The 17,020-nt window shown below is 36.9% G+C and overlaps 1 protein-coding gene across 1 annotated transcript; it reads left to right on the forward strand.

The window, feature by feature from the left end:
* Window positions 1–10,240: 10,240 nt before the first annotated feature.
* Window positions 10,241–14,337, forward strand: LOC135801067 (transmembrane protein 181). Its single transcript, XM_065314435.1, has 12 exons — window positions 10,241–10,956; window positions 11,038–11,141; window positions 11,835–12,014; window positions 12,078–12,180; window positions 12,247–12,400; window positions 12,535–12,615; window positions 12,824–12,923; window positions 12,990–13,117; window positions 13,191–13,340; window positions 13,426–13,528; window positions 13,620–13,844; window positions 14,071–14,337. The coding sequence occupies exons 1-12, from the start codon at window positions 10,796–10,798 to the stop codon at window positions 14,199–14,201; spliced, it is 1,620 nt and encodes a 539-aa protein (XP_065170507.1). The 5' UTR covers window positions 10,241–10,795; the 3' UTR covers window positions 14,202–14,337.
* The last annotated feature ends 2,683 nt before the right edge of the window (window positions 14,338–17,020 follow it).

Genomic DNA, 17,020 nt, shown 5'->3' on the forward strand with positions numbered 1-17,020 from the left:
TAGATGCGATGCACTTCTTAGTGAAACGCAGTCGAGCACAACAACAGCGAAAAAATGCAAAACTGTCCGGCTAGACTTTTTACGAGTCCGAAAGCATTATCCTTTCATGTGTGATGTCCGTAACAACTCATAGGACCTCCACGTGCATACACATCGGGGTCTTAAAGACGTTTTAGGTGGGTCCTGGACCTGCTTTGGAGTTCACACAAATTTTGAGTGAGTACAATATACAGGAACATGGTTAAACTATAATTTGAATCATTTTAATGTATGCAACCAAGTATACATCATTTTCCACTATAATTTAGCCAAATTTGACCAATTTTATGATTTTTTTTTTAAATTTTACAATGAAAACTTTGTTTGTTTATTGTTAACACCCAGTATATTAATTTTAAGGTATCCTCTAGCTGTACGGAAGTGGAAACCGTCAGGTCCATACCTTGAGCCATCAACTCGTATGAATGCAAACGTCGCGAGCGGTGGCGGTGGCCATAAACCGCTTTATTTATGCATCCTGCATGAATTTCTCCGCCGCCCCGTCGAAGGAAGGAAGGTTGTAGGTGGTGGGCGCTTTGTGTCGCGCGCTTCGTGACACTCTTGTGTTCGTTTTTCCCGTCTGGTTCATCGCGCACAGTCATTCGCTTTTCACTTAGCCGCACGCCGGCGAAAAATGGCAGCACGCACAATGCGCAAAGGAAGAAAAAGAAGACGGCGTGCGTGTCACGTACTCAGGCGTAGGAAACAGCAACGCTTTCGGGCTATAGCCGAGGGAAAAAGGCGCATTTTTTACTGGATAAATAAATATTCACGTTTTCCTCCTGTCATAAAAATATCTCTTATATTATGAAGCGTTTTTTTTTATATTTTCACTTTCAGAAGATTTTTTTTGCTAAATTTGGTCAAAATTTTGAAAAAAAATTTAAATTAAATCACATAACCTACAAATTACAACTTAACCTTACTTTGATGCCCTACAAACATTCTGTATGTTGGTAATTGCATCAATTGATAGAAAAAGTGATTTCGTTTGCATTAAGATAAAGATTGTTAGTCAGCAAGTTGGCTGAATGGCCGGAAGCTCAATGACGTGTGACAGTAGATGGATTTCGGATGCGCTTGGAATCCTGTTATCGAATGCGAATGCGAGAAACGGCCGACAACGACGTTCTCGCGGCCGGGCACGGATGGGACGCTGGTAATGCGAAAAGAAATTGAAAAATATACGCTGAGAACAGCATAAAATAACCGATTCCATTTCGCGAGCGTCGTGCGCGAGACGCGTCGAAATTGGATTGCGTTTGCGTCCCCGAAACCCCAAATTTAATTCAATCAATGACGAAAACGTCAATGTCCTCCTCCTTCACGAGGAAAATTTATTCCCGTCGAAATTTTTCATATTCAGCGACAATTAATGCTTTCATTCGTGGTGTAAACCACTCTTTGTTCAAAAATTGATATTTTTTGCTCGGTAACATTCTTGCGCTCTCCACCTGTATGATGTGTAATGTCTGAATGTAATTGTTCTCTGAATTCTGCATTCCGCATTCTCCTCGTGCCATTTTTAATTGCATCCGAAACGAAATATCGTTTGCAACTTTTTACGTGTTTCATTTTTGCGCCCGCAGCGCGCGTGGAAATCAATTAACGCTCTCCGGCAAACTGCAAACGTTCTGGAAGCGTCGTGTCGCGCGTAAAAGCTCCGGCTGAGTAATTCGTCTAGCGTAAAACGCAAACAGTTCGAGGCTGCTTCGAACTTGAAGCGGACAAAAGGCCTGATTTATGAGGCACTCTTCAATTGATAACGAATTAATTAGCGTTCGCTGTGGGCGGACGGGTTTACAGCGCCAGTGGCGGGCAGTGGGAGGCGGTAAAAGCGCAAAACCAATTTATGCCGTCGCCACTACCACCAACGGAACAATAGCGAGGCATCACTACGACGTCGTGGTCGCTGTTCCTTTATTTACAACAATCCCATTATGTTCGTGTACCGAGTCTATTTCGGGGGGCGGCAAAAAGCGCCGGGTGTTGAGCACTCAATTTAAACACCCGTCAATGCCCGCCTCAATCGGAAAGCGATTTATTTTCCAAACGACAACCGAAATCAACTTGTAATTAGACGCAAATTCTTGATTACTGAAAAGTTGATGAAGAAACACGAAACCGCAAAATGTAAGACCCAAAATCGCACAAAGCGGCAACGGAAACTCCGAAAACGGAAAGCGAACGTAATACTTCTATTATCTCTGATGATTGTGCACTCGGTTGCATTGTGTTCCAAGAGTAAATTACTTGCCCTTTTTGCTCAAATAATTTCAAATGCGCAACGTTGAAGTTAATTTTCTACACGCAGAACAAACAAAATCATAAAGATTGTTTAATTATCAAAGGAATTCGCTTTCATCACGATTATTATTATGATTTTGTAAACAAAAAGATTTTAATTATCATAAATTACCTTAGAATAGCGTAGAAATAAGGTTAGGTTTGAATGTTTACACTTAAACTTAAATTTCTTTCCATTTCTATTGTAGTTTGGGTCTAAGTTGCTGTTAATGACCCTGTAACCCTCGAATCCCTGACAATTCCACATCAACAACAATTGGTATTGTATTGCTGTTGGGTGTTGTAAATGTGAATGTCTTCGGAAGAGCGCGAAGAATACAAACGACCAGGCAAAGCATTACGCATGCAAATGCACGTTAACTACTTTGAACCAAATATACAGCGTCTTCTAGTAACCTTTTATACTTCAATACAACGCCGCTAGATGGTGTGAATTGTTTCAGCAGTGATTGCTTCAGGATTCAAGCTGTATTTGTCGTGCAATCCATTGACAGAGAACAAAACAACGCACCGCATCGCCGGATAGTAATGGCACGTTCATTGTTTCCCGTGTCCTCGGCGTCCTAGCACGAACACTTCCGGAATCTTCACGTTGCAGTTTTGTTTCGCCTCGGTATGTGCAAGTAGGTATTCGGGAGAAACGAAACGCGTTAAAGAAGGTTTTCGTTAGTGTCGGCGGCGCCCCGGTGCGTCGTTAATGTCACTGATAATGAAACAGTTTTCTTTGTGCCGCACCGAGAGCCCTTTTGTATTCCCGGCGTGGTCCTTTTTTATATTGTGCTTCCACTTATTGCTTTCCGTCTTGGACGGATGTTTCGAATACAATTTACAATTGCATTAGTTTGACTACAACAACACAACAAATCTGTATAGAATTAAAGTAAAGTTTTCTATGATTTAACCTCAAAAACTTTTAAATTACGATTTTATGTGCAAAATACAACAATATATTATTATTTTTGATTTAACTAGTTTTTGCCCGCGACTTCGTCCAGGTAGTGTTTAATAAAAATGTAATTTGTTTTTACTCTGTTGTTCTACATATACTATATATGTGTCAATTCCATTAATAAGATTCGCAATTTTATTTTAAGAAGTTAATTATATAAAGAATAGCTAATAATGCACTTCAACGCGCCATCTCGGATTCAACTATTTAACTATAACTATGATTGAATCTCAATGCCAACTTTTATCCTATAGAAAAAAGCTGCCTTAAAGGTTTTCCCGGCAATTATTTGATTTTTTCTCGCCGTAAAAACCATCCTTGGACTTTAACGAATATTTTAAAAAAGAATTGGTCAAATTGGTCGAGGCGTTGTTGAGTTATGCGCTTACGAACAGATTTTGCGATTTATTTTTATTTTATACATTGACTTAAATTGTTGTCAAGTATAATTTTCTAAATGATGAATGTTTCGCAACATGTCAAAGCAGAGCATTTGAGCATTAGGTCCGTTGTACAAGCGAATAACGTGCGCCGCGCGGCACGTTTATGAAATTACTCGACTTTCCTAATTGGCTCGGATGTGTCGAGTGGCGGCTCGCATCGCGTCGCATCTATGGCATTCCACACATTCATCCCTTCGGCCTTAGTCCCTCTGGTAGACCTGAGCCGGAGCCAGGGCGACTGGGCATTCAATTCTCCCCTGGCTACGTGTTTCACGTTATGCATGTTTGCAAAGGGCAGTTAGTAACCAGCGCCATACATATGAGCTATTGCAATGCAGGACCGGACTAAAATATTAAATTTAAAAAAATAAAAATATAATTATTTCATTTAAATAACAACTATAAGAAAATTTTAATAAAAATAATAAAATTTTGGAAAATTTATTTTAAATTTTTTTAAATGCGGATCTGATGCATATATACGATGGATATTTAAGCAGAGGGGATATGCACATGGCTGTCGAAATTTAATTCTTAATGCCTGGCAAGTGAACGTTGCGTGTATCTTCGTTAGCCTCCTGAGTGCATAATTTCGCGTGTCGGACGGCTGCTCGTAAACTGCAACGTTAAATTCGCGATGCATACTGCAGAACTTTCCAGCTAAAAATTCACTTTTCAGTTTTTCGCAACAAGGAAAAAAAACAAAAATTGCAAGCACACTCCAAATGTTTATAAATTTTCTAAGTTTGTTTCCTTCTTTCAACGCATAAATACATTAATTTGCATATTATTTGATAAAAAAAACATTGTGATAAGTAACGATGTAATAAATGACCGAAATATTCAAAGTATTATCGGTGAATAATGAACGCAATAAATTCGTTTGTGTAATTATTACGCTTAAATTGCTTCATAAATAATATTTGAGTCAGGCTCGCTTTAAAACGATCATATTTCACAATAACCTAATGGATATTCATTGTTTCTTTCAAATTTATCACATTTCACTGTAGATTTCAATCTAAAATATAAAAATGAATCGCAAAATCTATTGGTAAGCGCATAACTCAACAACGCCTTGCCTAATTTGACCAATTCTTCTTTAAAAATGTTTGTTATAGTTCAAGGATGGTTGTTACGGGGAGAAAAATTCGAATAATTGCCGGGAAAACCCTAAAGACAGCTTTTTTTATAGGATAAAAGTTGGCATTGAGATTCAATCATAGTTATAGTTAAACTAGCTTTAACCCGCGGCTTCGCTCGCAAATATCTAAAATAATAAAGTTGCTTCCGTACGCGTATGTAGTCACAGAAGAAGTAACAATGAAGTATAAAATGGCTGAAAGTATAGCCCATGGAAGTATAGCGTACAGTCTCCATAGTGTAGTCAATTGGATTTGATGTTGACGTAGCTGTCGGTAATACAGTGTGATAATACAGTGTGATGGTACTATAGTACTTAGGTTTGAGCTTCATTGCTGGAATGCTAGATGGCGTTAAAGTAGTCAAATAGCCTGATGCAGAGGTATTATTGGCTAAACAATTTCTTCATTTTTTTTTAAATTAATTTTTTTATCAAATAAAAAGTAGCCTATAACTATTCGGGGACCAATAAGAATATGTGTACACATTTTCATGATGATCGGTTAAGTAGTTTTTGCGTGATTGTGTAACAAACATCAGGACTTTCGCATTTATAATATTAGTAGGGATAGTTGAATCTCAGATGTCGCGCTGAAGTGTATTATAAGCAATTCTTTATATAATTAATTTCATTAAAATATAATGGCGAATCTTATTGTAGCCCAGTCATTTGGTAGTTTTGCTTGGAAAATAGTGCGGGATTGTTGAAAATTGGTATTCATATAGATTTCGAGGTGCTCTTTACGAATTTCAACTTTGCGACCTCGTATCTTGTTCGCTCAAGCCACCATCTTGGAAAAATGGTATAAAAAAACAGTTATTTGACCATATCTCCTTTCCGACTCATTTTACGATAAATATATCTATATAATAAATTAAACTAGAGAAAATTTCCTATAATTTATGTAAGTACCTTTTTCTTGTAAAATTAATAGTTTTAGCGTACGGGCGCCGCAAAGTCTACTTCAACATTCGTTTGTGCCAAAAACTCATTTCCACACCACCATGAGGTAGAGTACGTGGCGCGTTTGTTTTTTTATCGTGGTATCCCAAGTAGGCCTAATCCACACGCACTATTCCAAAATTTAATGGATTGTCTTCGCGATAGACCAAGTGTTCTGCGTTAATTGTCTTCAAGATCGATCGAAATATCACAAGTAAAAATTTCTTTCATACTATCCGTGATGGGATTATCGTTTTCAATGCAATCTTGGTTCTTGAGTTCATCGTACGTGTGCTCAAAAACGGTAATCGTTTCTTCCTCTTCATCGCTATCTTGTGATGGAACTTGCGAATTATCACAGGTACCACTGCAATTTGTTCAGATAACGGAACACTTCATTCCAGTCTTTCTGCAGCCGCAGGCTTCCTGACATCCCTTTTTGCATTTGCAAGATATTAGTTTTAACAATGTTTCGGGAGCTGGGGGCTCAAGTGTGGTGACAGCAATTAGCCCATTCTTGTTTCTTTTCCATCCCCATTGTTCTGCATTTAGTTCATTACCATACTACTACTTAACCTGGTGATAAGTTCTGAACGAATGTTGTCGGACTGCGGCTTCAGTTGATGGTAGCGATGCAATATTAAATTTATTTTTGTATGCTGATTTTGTGAAGCTGGCATATCTATAGATATTTGAAGACATATTTTGCATAGTTTTCACATCACTGTAACTGTATAATTTAAGGAGGAAGAATTCGCCAGCTGTAGCAATGATCTCTGTATCAGCCTTTGGGTTTTTGAATACCTTGATAACTTCGTTTAAATCTGGATTTTTGCGGAGTACATTAATACATTTTAATTTTCCTTGATGAAAGAATGCAGATGTTGTATCACAGCCACAAAAAGCATGTAAGAATAATATGTGATCTGCCGCTGTTTGATCGCTCATGCTTTTGGTTGAATAGATTTGTTGCAAAATTTTTCCTTTTTCTGGTTTTAGCAAATATATGTTTCAACACATTGATAGTGAATAAGAAGATCTACTTCTTCGCCGATAACATGCGCGAATTGTGATACTGTGCATTGGCTGCGACCAAATCATAAACACGCTCGAGGCATTCAACAATCGCTTTACCCCAATCATCATTACGTGTGTACGCTATACACAATATTTCGATCACTCAAATGCGTCCGTTTTTATTTCGCTATAAATTCTGCTGTTATTTCAGCAGCGTACAAAAAACAATGATCTTTAAATGAGAATGTTGGGCACGTGGATCGCAGTTGTGATTGAAAAGTCGTGACAACACTTCCTTTTTTAAACGCAATGATTAGTTTCTCATTATTATATCGTTTCCGACATATCTCGTGAACAACTACCGATCTCAATCCCTCTAAAAGTTTACCCTTATTATCCTTTCTTTTAATGCTTGACTTACGAAAGGTCTCCAATCCTTTTTCTTTCACTTCAATCACTTCACTATCTTGCAATGGAGTTTTACAAATAAAACAATTTACGTTATCAACCATGGCATCAAAACTGCAAACAACACGATTATTCAGAACAATAAATACCAAATAATGACTCAATGAAGAAATAATAAAACAAAAGTAAACTCGGCCGGCGAAACAAGCGAGGGGGAGCAGGACCACCCTCAAATCATAGCAAGCAAAAATAGCAGTCATGATGACCTAGAAATTAATTTTTGACAAAAACGAATGTTGAAGTAGACTTTGCGGCGCCCGTACGCTAAAACTATTAATTTTACAAGAAAAAGGTACTTACATAAATTATAGGAAATTTTCTCTAGTTTAATTTATTATATTGATATATTTATCGTAAAATGAGTCGGAAAGGAGATATGGTCAAAAAACTGTTTTTTTACACCATTTTTCCAAGATGGTGGCTCGAGCGAACAAGATACGAGGTCGCAAAGTTGAAATTCGTAAAGAGCACCACGAAATCTATATGAATACCAATTTTCAACAATCCCGCACTATTTTCCAAGCAACCACATTTTTTAGCACCAAATGACTGTACTATTGATAGAATTACATTTTTATTAAACACTACCGAAACGGAGTCGCGGGCAAAAGTTGGTAATGTATAAATATGTAAAGCAATCGAGTGCAATGATTTGTGTTGGAATGTCTTTATGCGTGAGTATTCGAGCAATGCGCGCCAAGTTCCTCTCGGGTCCGGGTTTTCTTAGGACGCCGAGAGAGGACAACACGCGTTCAATGCACAAAAGCGTCTTTGTATCCCCGACGAGCAGTCACGCAAACGTAAACTCGCCTGCATCCTTTCCGAGCGTCGCGGCGCGATTGACGGAAGAACGTGCGACAAGGGTCGACGCGGTGCGTTTCGCCGTTAAGTTAAGGGCGGTACTCACATGGGAAATCAAGTGGCGCACATAAGTGCCCCCCGTGTTGCCTCAGACCTCAGCCGAAACTCACCCGCATATACAGATACACACCCACACACAGGTTTGCATTCCGTTGAATTCCAGCACCTAAGTAAGTAATACACTACTGTGAAGGGGTGAAGTGTGTTGGTGTTGAAGCAGTGCGCCTCTGCTAAATTGGGACGTTAGCTCGGCCTCAAAATGCGTTCATAACGTCGACTAATATTCCATCCGGTGCTTAATTAAGTCGATTCCGCGCCGCGCCGCTGTTCCCCGATCGACGCTTACCGTCGAGTTAAACAAAACACAATTTTCTGATACGACCTCAGCGCGTGTTTTTTCTTGGGCACGTGGCGCTCAATTAGAACTGAATTGTTCTGCAAAGAAAACTAACAACACAAAGGAAAAAGAAAAAAAATAAACGTGTCAAGTTTTTTTTTGCTTTTTTTACTAAAATAGAAATAAGTTTGATTCATGATATTTTATTGTCAAAAATATCTAAAATTGAATATTTTAGCGCGCGTGGAATGAAATTTGCAAAACGTTTTCGTTCGTGAATAAATTACGCAATATTTATTTTGCGATCGTCTCGGGCATCACCTGCATTTCAGTCCCTTGACGCTCGCTACACTCGATCAAACCTCTGCGCGAGCGACACCGAACCCAAATCCAAGCGATTCACTTTTTTCGCTTTTCCTTTGCCAACATACCCACCGTCTACCTGTTTTCGTCTTTTACCTTTTCTAGATTTCATTTGCTTGTACACAGTATCGAAAGGTGGTTGCAGAATCTGCAGACTGAGCTTTTTCTTCGAAATCTAACGCGTCTCATTTACTATGTATGAGAAAAGAATAAAATCGATATTTAATTCGCATATCCGATTGAACATTAAACTTTCCTGCTTACTTCCTGGAAGAAAATTCGGAAAGAAAATCGTTTATTATTAATAATAACTTTTATAATGTGTATTGTGCACAGTTGGTTGCCTATAGTATTTTGCTTGCTAGTTATTAGAAATTTATGATTTCCATAACAGAAAGTATGCAAGTTTTAAACTCGCTTGGCAAAATTCTTTCCGTGAGCACCCAAATTCCTTACTACCCCTCTCTGCGCTACACAACGCCTAACTTTACTTCTTGCGCGTCGCTCGACTCTATTCGATGCTTTTATCGTCATATTCAGAATCCACCTTAAAACTCTTATCGTCTACAAGCAACATTGCGGGTGCTGGCTGCGAGGAAAGCTCTTTGCGGGGACCGGCCATAACTTATTATTAAGGCATCATCGCTGCGTCGTCGCCCCTAAAATATTTTCATTATTGGATTAAGTAAACTCAATATCGATGAAATTTAAAGGGGTCTCCAAGGGTCTCCCCTTTCCGAGAGCTGCGAAAGGAACAAAGGGAATGCAACCAACGAGACAGCTGAGTAAGATTGTAAGGGATTTATTAAACATGTAATATAATCGCGAAATAGTTGCCAAAGATATTGAGATACGAATAGGAATAAGGAAAAGTGTGTGTGAAGGGTGCGTTAATGGTTTTATTCAAGTTGAAAATTTTGGAGGGATGCAAGCTTGCAATATTGTGTCTATTATATCGTTAATTGATTTATTGTGCATCTCGTTTGGATTATTTCTCATGAGTAATTTAATTAGAAGGGTGAGTAAACAAAATAAAATATTTTAAATTAAAAATATTAAATACCTAAATATGAGTAAATTATGCAGTAAAATATTTATGTGATTGTAAAAGCGCAGTATTTCATAAAAACTGCTAAAAAGTAAAAAATAAAAATATTTTGGTTCTTATACATGACGCGCCATCTGCGAGTCAAAACTTAAACTACTCTATGCAAACACTCTATGCAGCTATATTATAGTTGCCTGCATTTCCGCTAAATGAATAGCGATAAAATAAAATTCTTTTTTGGTTAAAAATCTTACCTCTAGTGTTTACTGTTTAAAAAAAGATTAAAAACTAAGTCACTTCAACAACGTTACCATTGTTTAACTCGTCTGCGGCGTGAGTGTAATCTTGTTTTGTTTGTTTTCCTCTACGAAACGTTTACCAAGCAATTAGCGCAGATTAGATAAGATTAGTTGGCGCATTTTGCAAGTGATAATAACATAATTAAAGCTGTACACAAAAAATACACGTGCGTGGTGCAACCGCGCAGATCAATAAAATCACCATGGCGGCACACAATGCTCCATTCCACACGGCGCACGCCACCGCCGCCGACCGGAACGTAGTTATCACTCTGCAATGTAGCATCGTCAAGTTTCAGTCTCAGCCTAACATAGAAATATTATTTAACACTCGTCTTCTTAAATATCAACTGTGAAACGTGAATTCAAGAAAAAAGAAAAGGAATAATTTATGGAGTTGAAGGGAATCCATAGTGACTCATACCATTGATTGTTGTCATCTGTAAAGTAAACAACAACAACAAAAACAAATCTGATTAATCCCATAAACGGAAAGTGCAACGCTAGTCATTTGTGTGTTTAGATAAATTAATTAAATACGTAATTATTTAATTGTTAAGTAGTATAAAATTATCGAAATGAATAAATTTGAGTCGACACCAAGTTTGGGGTACTCGTACCATCTGCCCACAGCTGGTTTGGCCCTGAAGATTCGTAATAGTCTGGCACAGTTCAGCGAATTGTTTAGTGAATTTAACAAATACATCGCGCCGGCCTATCACCATGACCGATGCGAAAGGTTTGCCCGTTTTTATTGATTTTGATGTTTTGAATGCGTTTGTGTGTTTACTAATGCCGGGGGATCTCTGTGTTTTTATAGGTCAGTGCAAATGCGTTTGTATTCCATGCACAAACGTGAATTTGTGATGGTGTTTGTGGCGTTCTTTGCGCTGTTTGGATTGGCGTTGTTTATTGGACTTGCGGGTAAGAAAAAATTCTAATTGGATAGTCAAGTGTCAACTATGTGTCAAAATATTTAATAAAATTGAAGTAGAATAGTCGTGATGGCTTAAAAATAGGAAATATGAGTAAAAACTTGTTTTAAAATTACTAAAAATGCCTTTATGTGACTAAAATCAGTAAAATAAAATAAACTTATCATAAAATTTTCAAAAAAGGTTCAAGAAAATAGTATCGAACAGTTTTAGTCATTTTGACAATAATAATAATATTACTACCGTAACTATTTTTTTATTACTTGGTAAAATATAGATAAATAATACATAAAAATATAAAATAGTACCGAAATTAAGTATCAAGTGGCTAAACAAAAATTTTAACGAGCGTAGCGAGTGTTTAATCATTTCAGTGTTTAACAACGTTTAGCCACGTGATGCTTACGTTATTTTTTACTTCCACTCTATTTTCACGTTGAAGTGGAAATGCGCAAGCGTATGCTCCACCCCGTGACTAAAGCCCGTGACTCAAGTACTTTAGCCACGTCCGTTTTTAAATTACCACTTTTCGTGTCTCAAAACCGTAAAAAAAATGGCGATTTAAAAGTGGAAGTAGAAATAATTATTGAAATATTTAAAACTCTATTTTTTGCACTTTTAAATAAAATATTTTAATTTTTAACTTGAAACATCTTTAAACTGTGTGATTTTTCTGCTTAAGGTCCTCCAATCACACTGAAAACTGCCATCAATGGCAGAAATCTCCTGCAGAACAAACAAAATCATTCAGTAAACGCTAACGACATTGCCACTGGACCATTCACGATGCGAACACCATTATTAAATACTTATTGTCAACAATTATGGTTGATAGCGAAAATGAGCACAAACAATGCGGATGGTAACTTTATACAAATTTGTGCAATTCAGGCAAATCGTAATAAAAATAATTAATCATTTTCAGATGAAACTTTTGATCATACTTTTAAAATAAACGTAAACATCGAAGGACTCACCGAAGAACACAAACCCGTTCAAATATTACACAGCAGAAATTCGAAAAATCGGTAAGTATTGAAACAACATAAAAAAAAATAATAAAAAATAACAAATTTTAATTTTGATTGTTATAGGACACGGCATTTAAGGTGTCGCTTACAGGAATGTGACGAATTCATTGTCCTCCACTTAGGCTTCCTCGATTACCAGCATTATATCATCACGCTGAACTTCTACGAGTTAAAGTCGTTTCATCAGCGTTATGAGATTAAGGATCTAACGTTCTTTGTAAGTTTAATTAATTACACTAATGAGTGAGTGTAATTACATAGTGTTGTAATTTGTAATTGGGTAACACGTCGGCGGGGATAATTAAATTGCAACTGCAATTTACTATCAGTTAATTAAATTATTTGTTGCAGTTTATCACTTACAATCCGGGATTCACACAAATTGAGATCTGGTTTAGATTTATCTTCTTGCTAGCAACATTTATAATAACCGTAAGTAATATTTACATAATTTATTAATTTTTTTATATTTTCACTTTTAAAACGCCATTTTTCCACGGTTTTGAGGCACAAAAAGTGATATTTAATACACGGATGACTAAAGCCGTGACTAAAGTACCTTATTCACGGGTTTTAGCCACTGGGTGACATAAATGTTAATATTTACTATTTTAACCTCACTTTCTTAATTTCTCTTTAGTGTTGGTTCGCTCACACGTTAAAACGTTACGCGATTTCCGATTGGTCCATTGAGCAGAAATGGATGTCCCTATTATTGCCAATGCTGCTCTTTTACAACAGTAAGTAACGCGCAATTAAACCGAACACACCATTAACAATGACATATAATCTTTCTCCATTTTCAGACCCCATTTTTCCGCTGATGTTCTTAGTGAACTCGTGGCTACCAGGAATGTACGACGCAATGGCTCAGGCCACATTTCTCGCCGCATTGCTATTATTCTGGCTGTGCGTTTATCACGGCCTTAGACAAGTAAGCCACCAATATAACCTTCGAAAAAATCAAAATCATGCAATATAATGATTTTACGACGTTGTTTGTATAGAATGAACGGCGTTTTATGGTCTTTTATCTGCCGAAACTAATCGTTGTTGGAATGTTGTGGTTTGCCGCCATTATTCTCGGCACATGGGAGCGGTACAACGAAATGCAGGATCCTACCTATAGTCATATTGTTGACACAAACAACTATTACGTAAGAATCTCACATTCACATTTACATATAAAACACTTTTTGAAAGTATGAAAATATGAAAGTTTTACACTGTGAATTATTACAGCGGTTGAAAGTGTTCTTCTTCGTGTCAGGCGGTATTTACATAACCTATCTTTTACTCCTCTTGCTGAGGGCGTATACAGAACTACGATCGATGCCGTTCTTTGGTGAGTTGTGCACATGTCATTTATCATTCTATGCGGACATTTTCTGCACCTGCAACATAGTTATTAATCTCAGATGTAATGTGGGTTGCAGATATGCGGTTGAAATTCCTTACGTTGCTGATGCTCGTCGTGCTGTTCATCAGTCTGATCATCACTGCGCTGCGATTTGGATTCGGTGTACTTGAAGATAATTTCGTTGCGCAATTATCAACGCACTACAATAGTAGCGCACAGTTTATGTCATTCTACGGATTACTAAACTTTTATGTCTATGCCATGGCGTATGTGTATGCACCGGGTAATAAATCACTACAAGGTAAGTCTATAACTGTCAAATGTCAAAGAATGGTTTATGAATTGACCGCTAGGCGGCGCTACATAATCTTATGTCAAACATTTTCAGAGAATTTTATTATGATTTACTTGAAAGAAAACAGAATATTTTTTATGTTATTATTAACTCATCACTTTTGAGATAATCATTTATAAAAAAAATGTTTATAATCTCAACATGCACCTGAAATTGTTTGTATACATTATAGACTCTGGCATAACCAAAGATAATCCAGCCTTCTCGATGATAAACGACAGCGACGAGGACGTGATTTATGGTTCGGACGAAGAGAGCCGACGGCCGCTGACGCGCCCACATCAGGACGACGATAGTGATTGAAATATAATGATATTCAAATGTTTTACATGATCATATATATATGAAACGTGTTTAAATAATACCTTAATACCTGTTCAATTGCCATCCTAATGAGATTGGAGCATTTATTATATTAATAAATCACTCCCGCAATGTTCATATCGATTTTCTATTTGCGTCTTTGCATCTCCCACTCCTCGCAGCAATTGTGACCAAGCGCACATCGCTGGAAACCAAGGAGAAGCAACGCGAAGCGAGAGGCGTACTGTCGGCATGGACGCGGCAATCTGAAAACGTTTTAAGGGGCGCGTGCCACGACCGATTGTTATCGCAAGTCACAGCCGCGGCCTGGTTGTGCATCAACGTGTAAATGTTAACGTTTTGGGTGGGGATGGGTTGACTTTCAGAGAGATGGAAAGCAACAGTCGGCGACGCTCAAGTGGAAAATATCAAAATCGACCTGTTGCTGCCCTCGTTTCATATGGCCTATTCAAATGTGAATGTTGTGCTCCAAGGAGCCATTCCACGCTTCATAAATATCAGAAAATGTCATAAAAGTTGTAAAATCGGGTTTAAAAGGTCAGATTTTAGTGTAAAATTAAAATTTATGATTAATTCGATTTAATTTTTATTTTTATATTTTACTTAATCTACGGTATGTTGAAATTGAAACTTGTTGGGTATACGTAATATGCCTCGGGGAAAGAATAAGTAAACATGAGGAAATGAGTTTTTTCAACGCACAAAGACGCAGAATGCGAAACAATAACGTCACAGAAAGGAAGTCTACACGGATCTTGCCAAGGAAATAGGAAATAGGATATTGTACCGCATACTTTTTAACATATTCTTTTTGGCATCATGTTCTTTTTGTGCAGAAACTGACCCTATTTAATAAAATCACATTTTCTTCCATATTTATGTTAGAAAAAGATTTAAAAAAATCAACAAAATAGTTTTGATAGAAATTTATCATAACCTAAATGTCAACTGTCAAAAATATGCAACACACAAAGCAATGTTGGAATTTATGGTAATTTTTTTATTGAAAGTTAATTTTATTATATTTATTTTTTATTTATAGGCCAAGGAAATAGGAAATAAGATATTTTTAAATTCAGCGAATAATTTTTAACATATTCTTCTTTGAATCAAGTTCTTTTCATCAAGAAACTGATCCAATTTAATAAAAACACATTTTCTTCAATATTTATGTAAGAAAAAATACAAAAAATTTGAGAAAATGATAATGACGAGAATATATCATAACCTAAACTTTCAACTGTCCGAAATATGCAACACACAAAGCAATGTTGGAATTTATGGTAATTTTTTTATTGAAAGTTGATTTTATTATATTTATTTTTTATTTAAAAGCCAGAGAAACAGGAAATAAGATATGTATAAATGCAGCGCACACTTTTAACATTTTCCTCTTTGAATCATGTTTTTTTCATAAAGAAACTGATCCTATTTAATAAAAACACATTTTTTTCCATATTTATACAAGAAAAAATTACAAAAAAATTAAAAATTTATTATGACAGGAATTTATTATAACCTAAACTTGCGACTATTAAAAATAGGCAACACACAAAGCAAACATTGATTTATTTGAAAATTTTTGTTAAAAATTAATTTTTCTTGGATTTATGATTTTTATTTAGGGGAGAGGGGGGCAAAGTGGGCCCCATAAGCGAAAAAAGGGGATTTGTTTACCTTTTTTCACTCGTTACCCTATTTTTTACATCCTTGTTCAGTATTCAATATTAATAAGCCGTGTCTATCAAAATAAAAAAAAATTAAGAATATGGGGCAAGTGGGCCCCCGCCCATAAAAATTTTGCTATTACCTTTGTATCCATTTTTTTGCTTATATATTTTTTTTTTCATTTCTTACTTCGAATTTGTTGATGTGAGTTATTTTCCCCTCTTATTTATCAAAAATTTTAGGGGGCCCACTTTGCCTCTCAATTTTTTAAGCCAACTGAATTTCAGGGGCCCACTTTGCCCCCAGGGGCCAACTTTGCCCCCCCTTCCCCTACTTACCTGATTGCACACAATGCATCCCCTGCACTTGACACCCTGGATAAAATATAAAATATGAAATGGTGGAGGCCTCGAGGTCTATCAGTTTTTCAAATGTGGGTCGACGCATTGTTTCGCTGTCCTCTCACAATCTCGACCACAACCAACACAATCACAACATTCACGTCGAGATTTTAATGCTGAATTCGTGTTTGCACACTGTGACACACACAACTTCCCAGCCTCTCAACTGCAGTATTATATTCGTACATCCAATGATTTGTGGACTCGGTAGCTATGCGCCGCACGTACACCGAACTAATACGATAAAAAATGACCGCTGCACACTGAAAACGCAAGTTTTGCACGTTTTCTGCGCGGCGAATGTTCGAAAACACACCGAGTGGGCTGTAAAGTGTTTAAAATTCATGCAACGCGCCGGCAATGTGGCAATCTGCAAACAAAATGAAAATATGAATTAGTGAGAACGTATTATGCGCATCGCAGCATGCCCGCATCGTGCCTGCTTACAAAGCGTCAGGATTACCGAGTTACGTCGAAGAAAAGACACAGAACAAACGAAACATTAAAGTGCATGCATAAACGCAATTTACGGCCGCGTGGAACACTCGGAAAACAAATAAATTACAGGTGGGAAAACAACGCAGCGAAAATAATTGAAAAATATGTTACCTTAGAGATACACTACTCCGCTGTGTTAACTATGTTAACCTATAAAGTAAAAAACAACTTTTCCTTTGTTTCAATCAATTTCTCCACACATAACCTCAAAATAAAGCTATTTATGAATAA

This window comes from Atheta coriaria, unplaced genomic scaffold (assembly GCF_025399875.1).
Source record: "Atheta coriaria isolate IRGN ID8LTWV9N9 unplaced genomic scaffold, Caltech_Dcor_3.1 hic_scaffold_10_pilon, whole genome shotgun sequence".
NCBI classification, from domain to species: Eukaryota; Metazoa; Arthropoda; class Insecta; order Coleoptera; family Staphylinidae; genus Dalotia; species Dalotia coriaria.

Excerpts from the sequence above, each read along its gene's own strand:
- LOC135801067 (XM_065314435.1), top strand. The coding sequence starts at position 10,796 with ATGAATAAATTTGAGTCGACACCAAGTTTGGGGTACTCGTACCATCTG. Across the intron at positions 12,924-12,989 it reads AATGCTGCTCTTTTACAACA|ACCCCATTTTTCCGCTGATG; the intron begins GTAAGTAACGCG and ends CTCCATTTTCAG. Across the intron at positions 13,845-14,070 it reads GGGTAATAAATCACTACAAG|ACTCTGGCATAACCAAAGAT; the intron begins GTAAGTCTATAA and ends TATACATTATAG.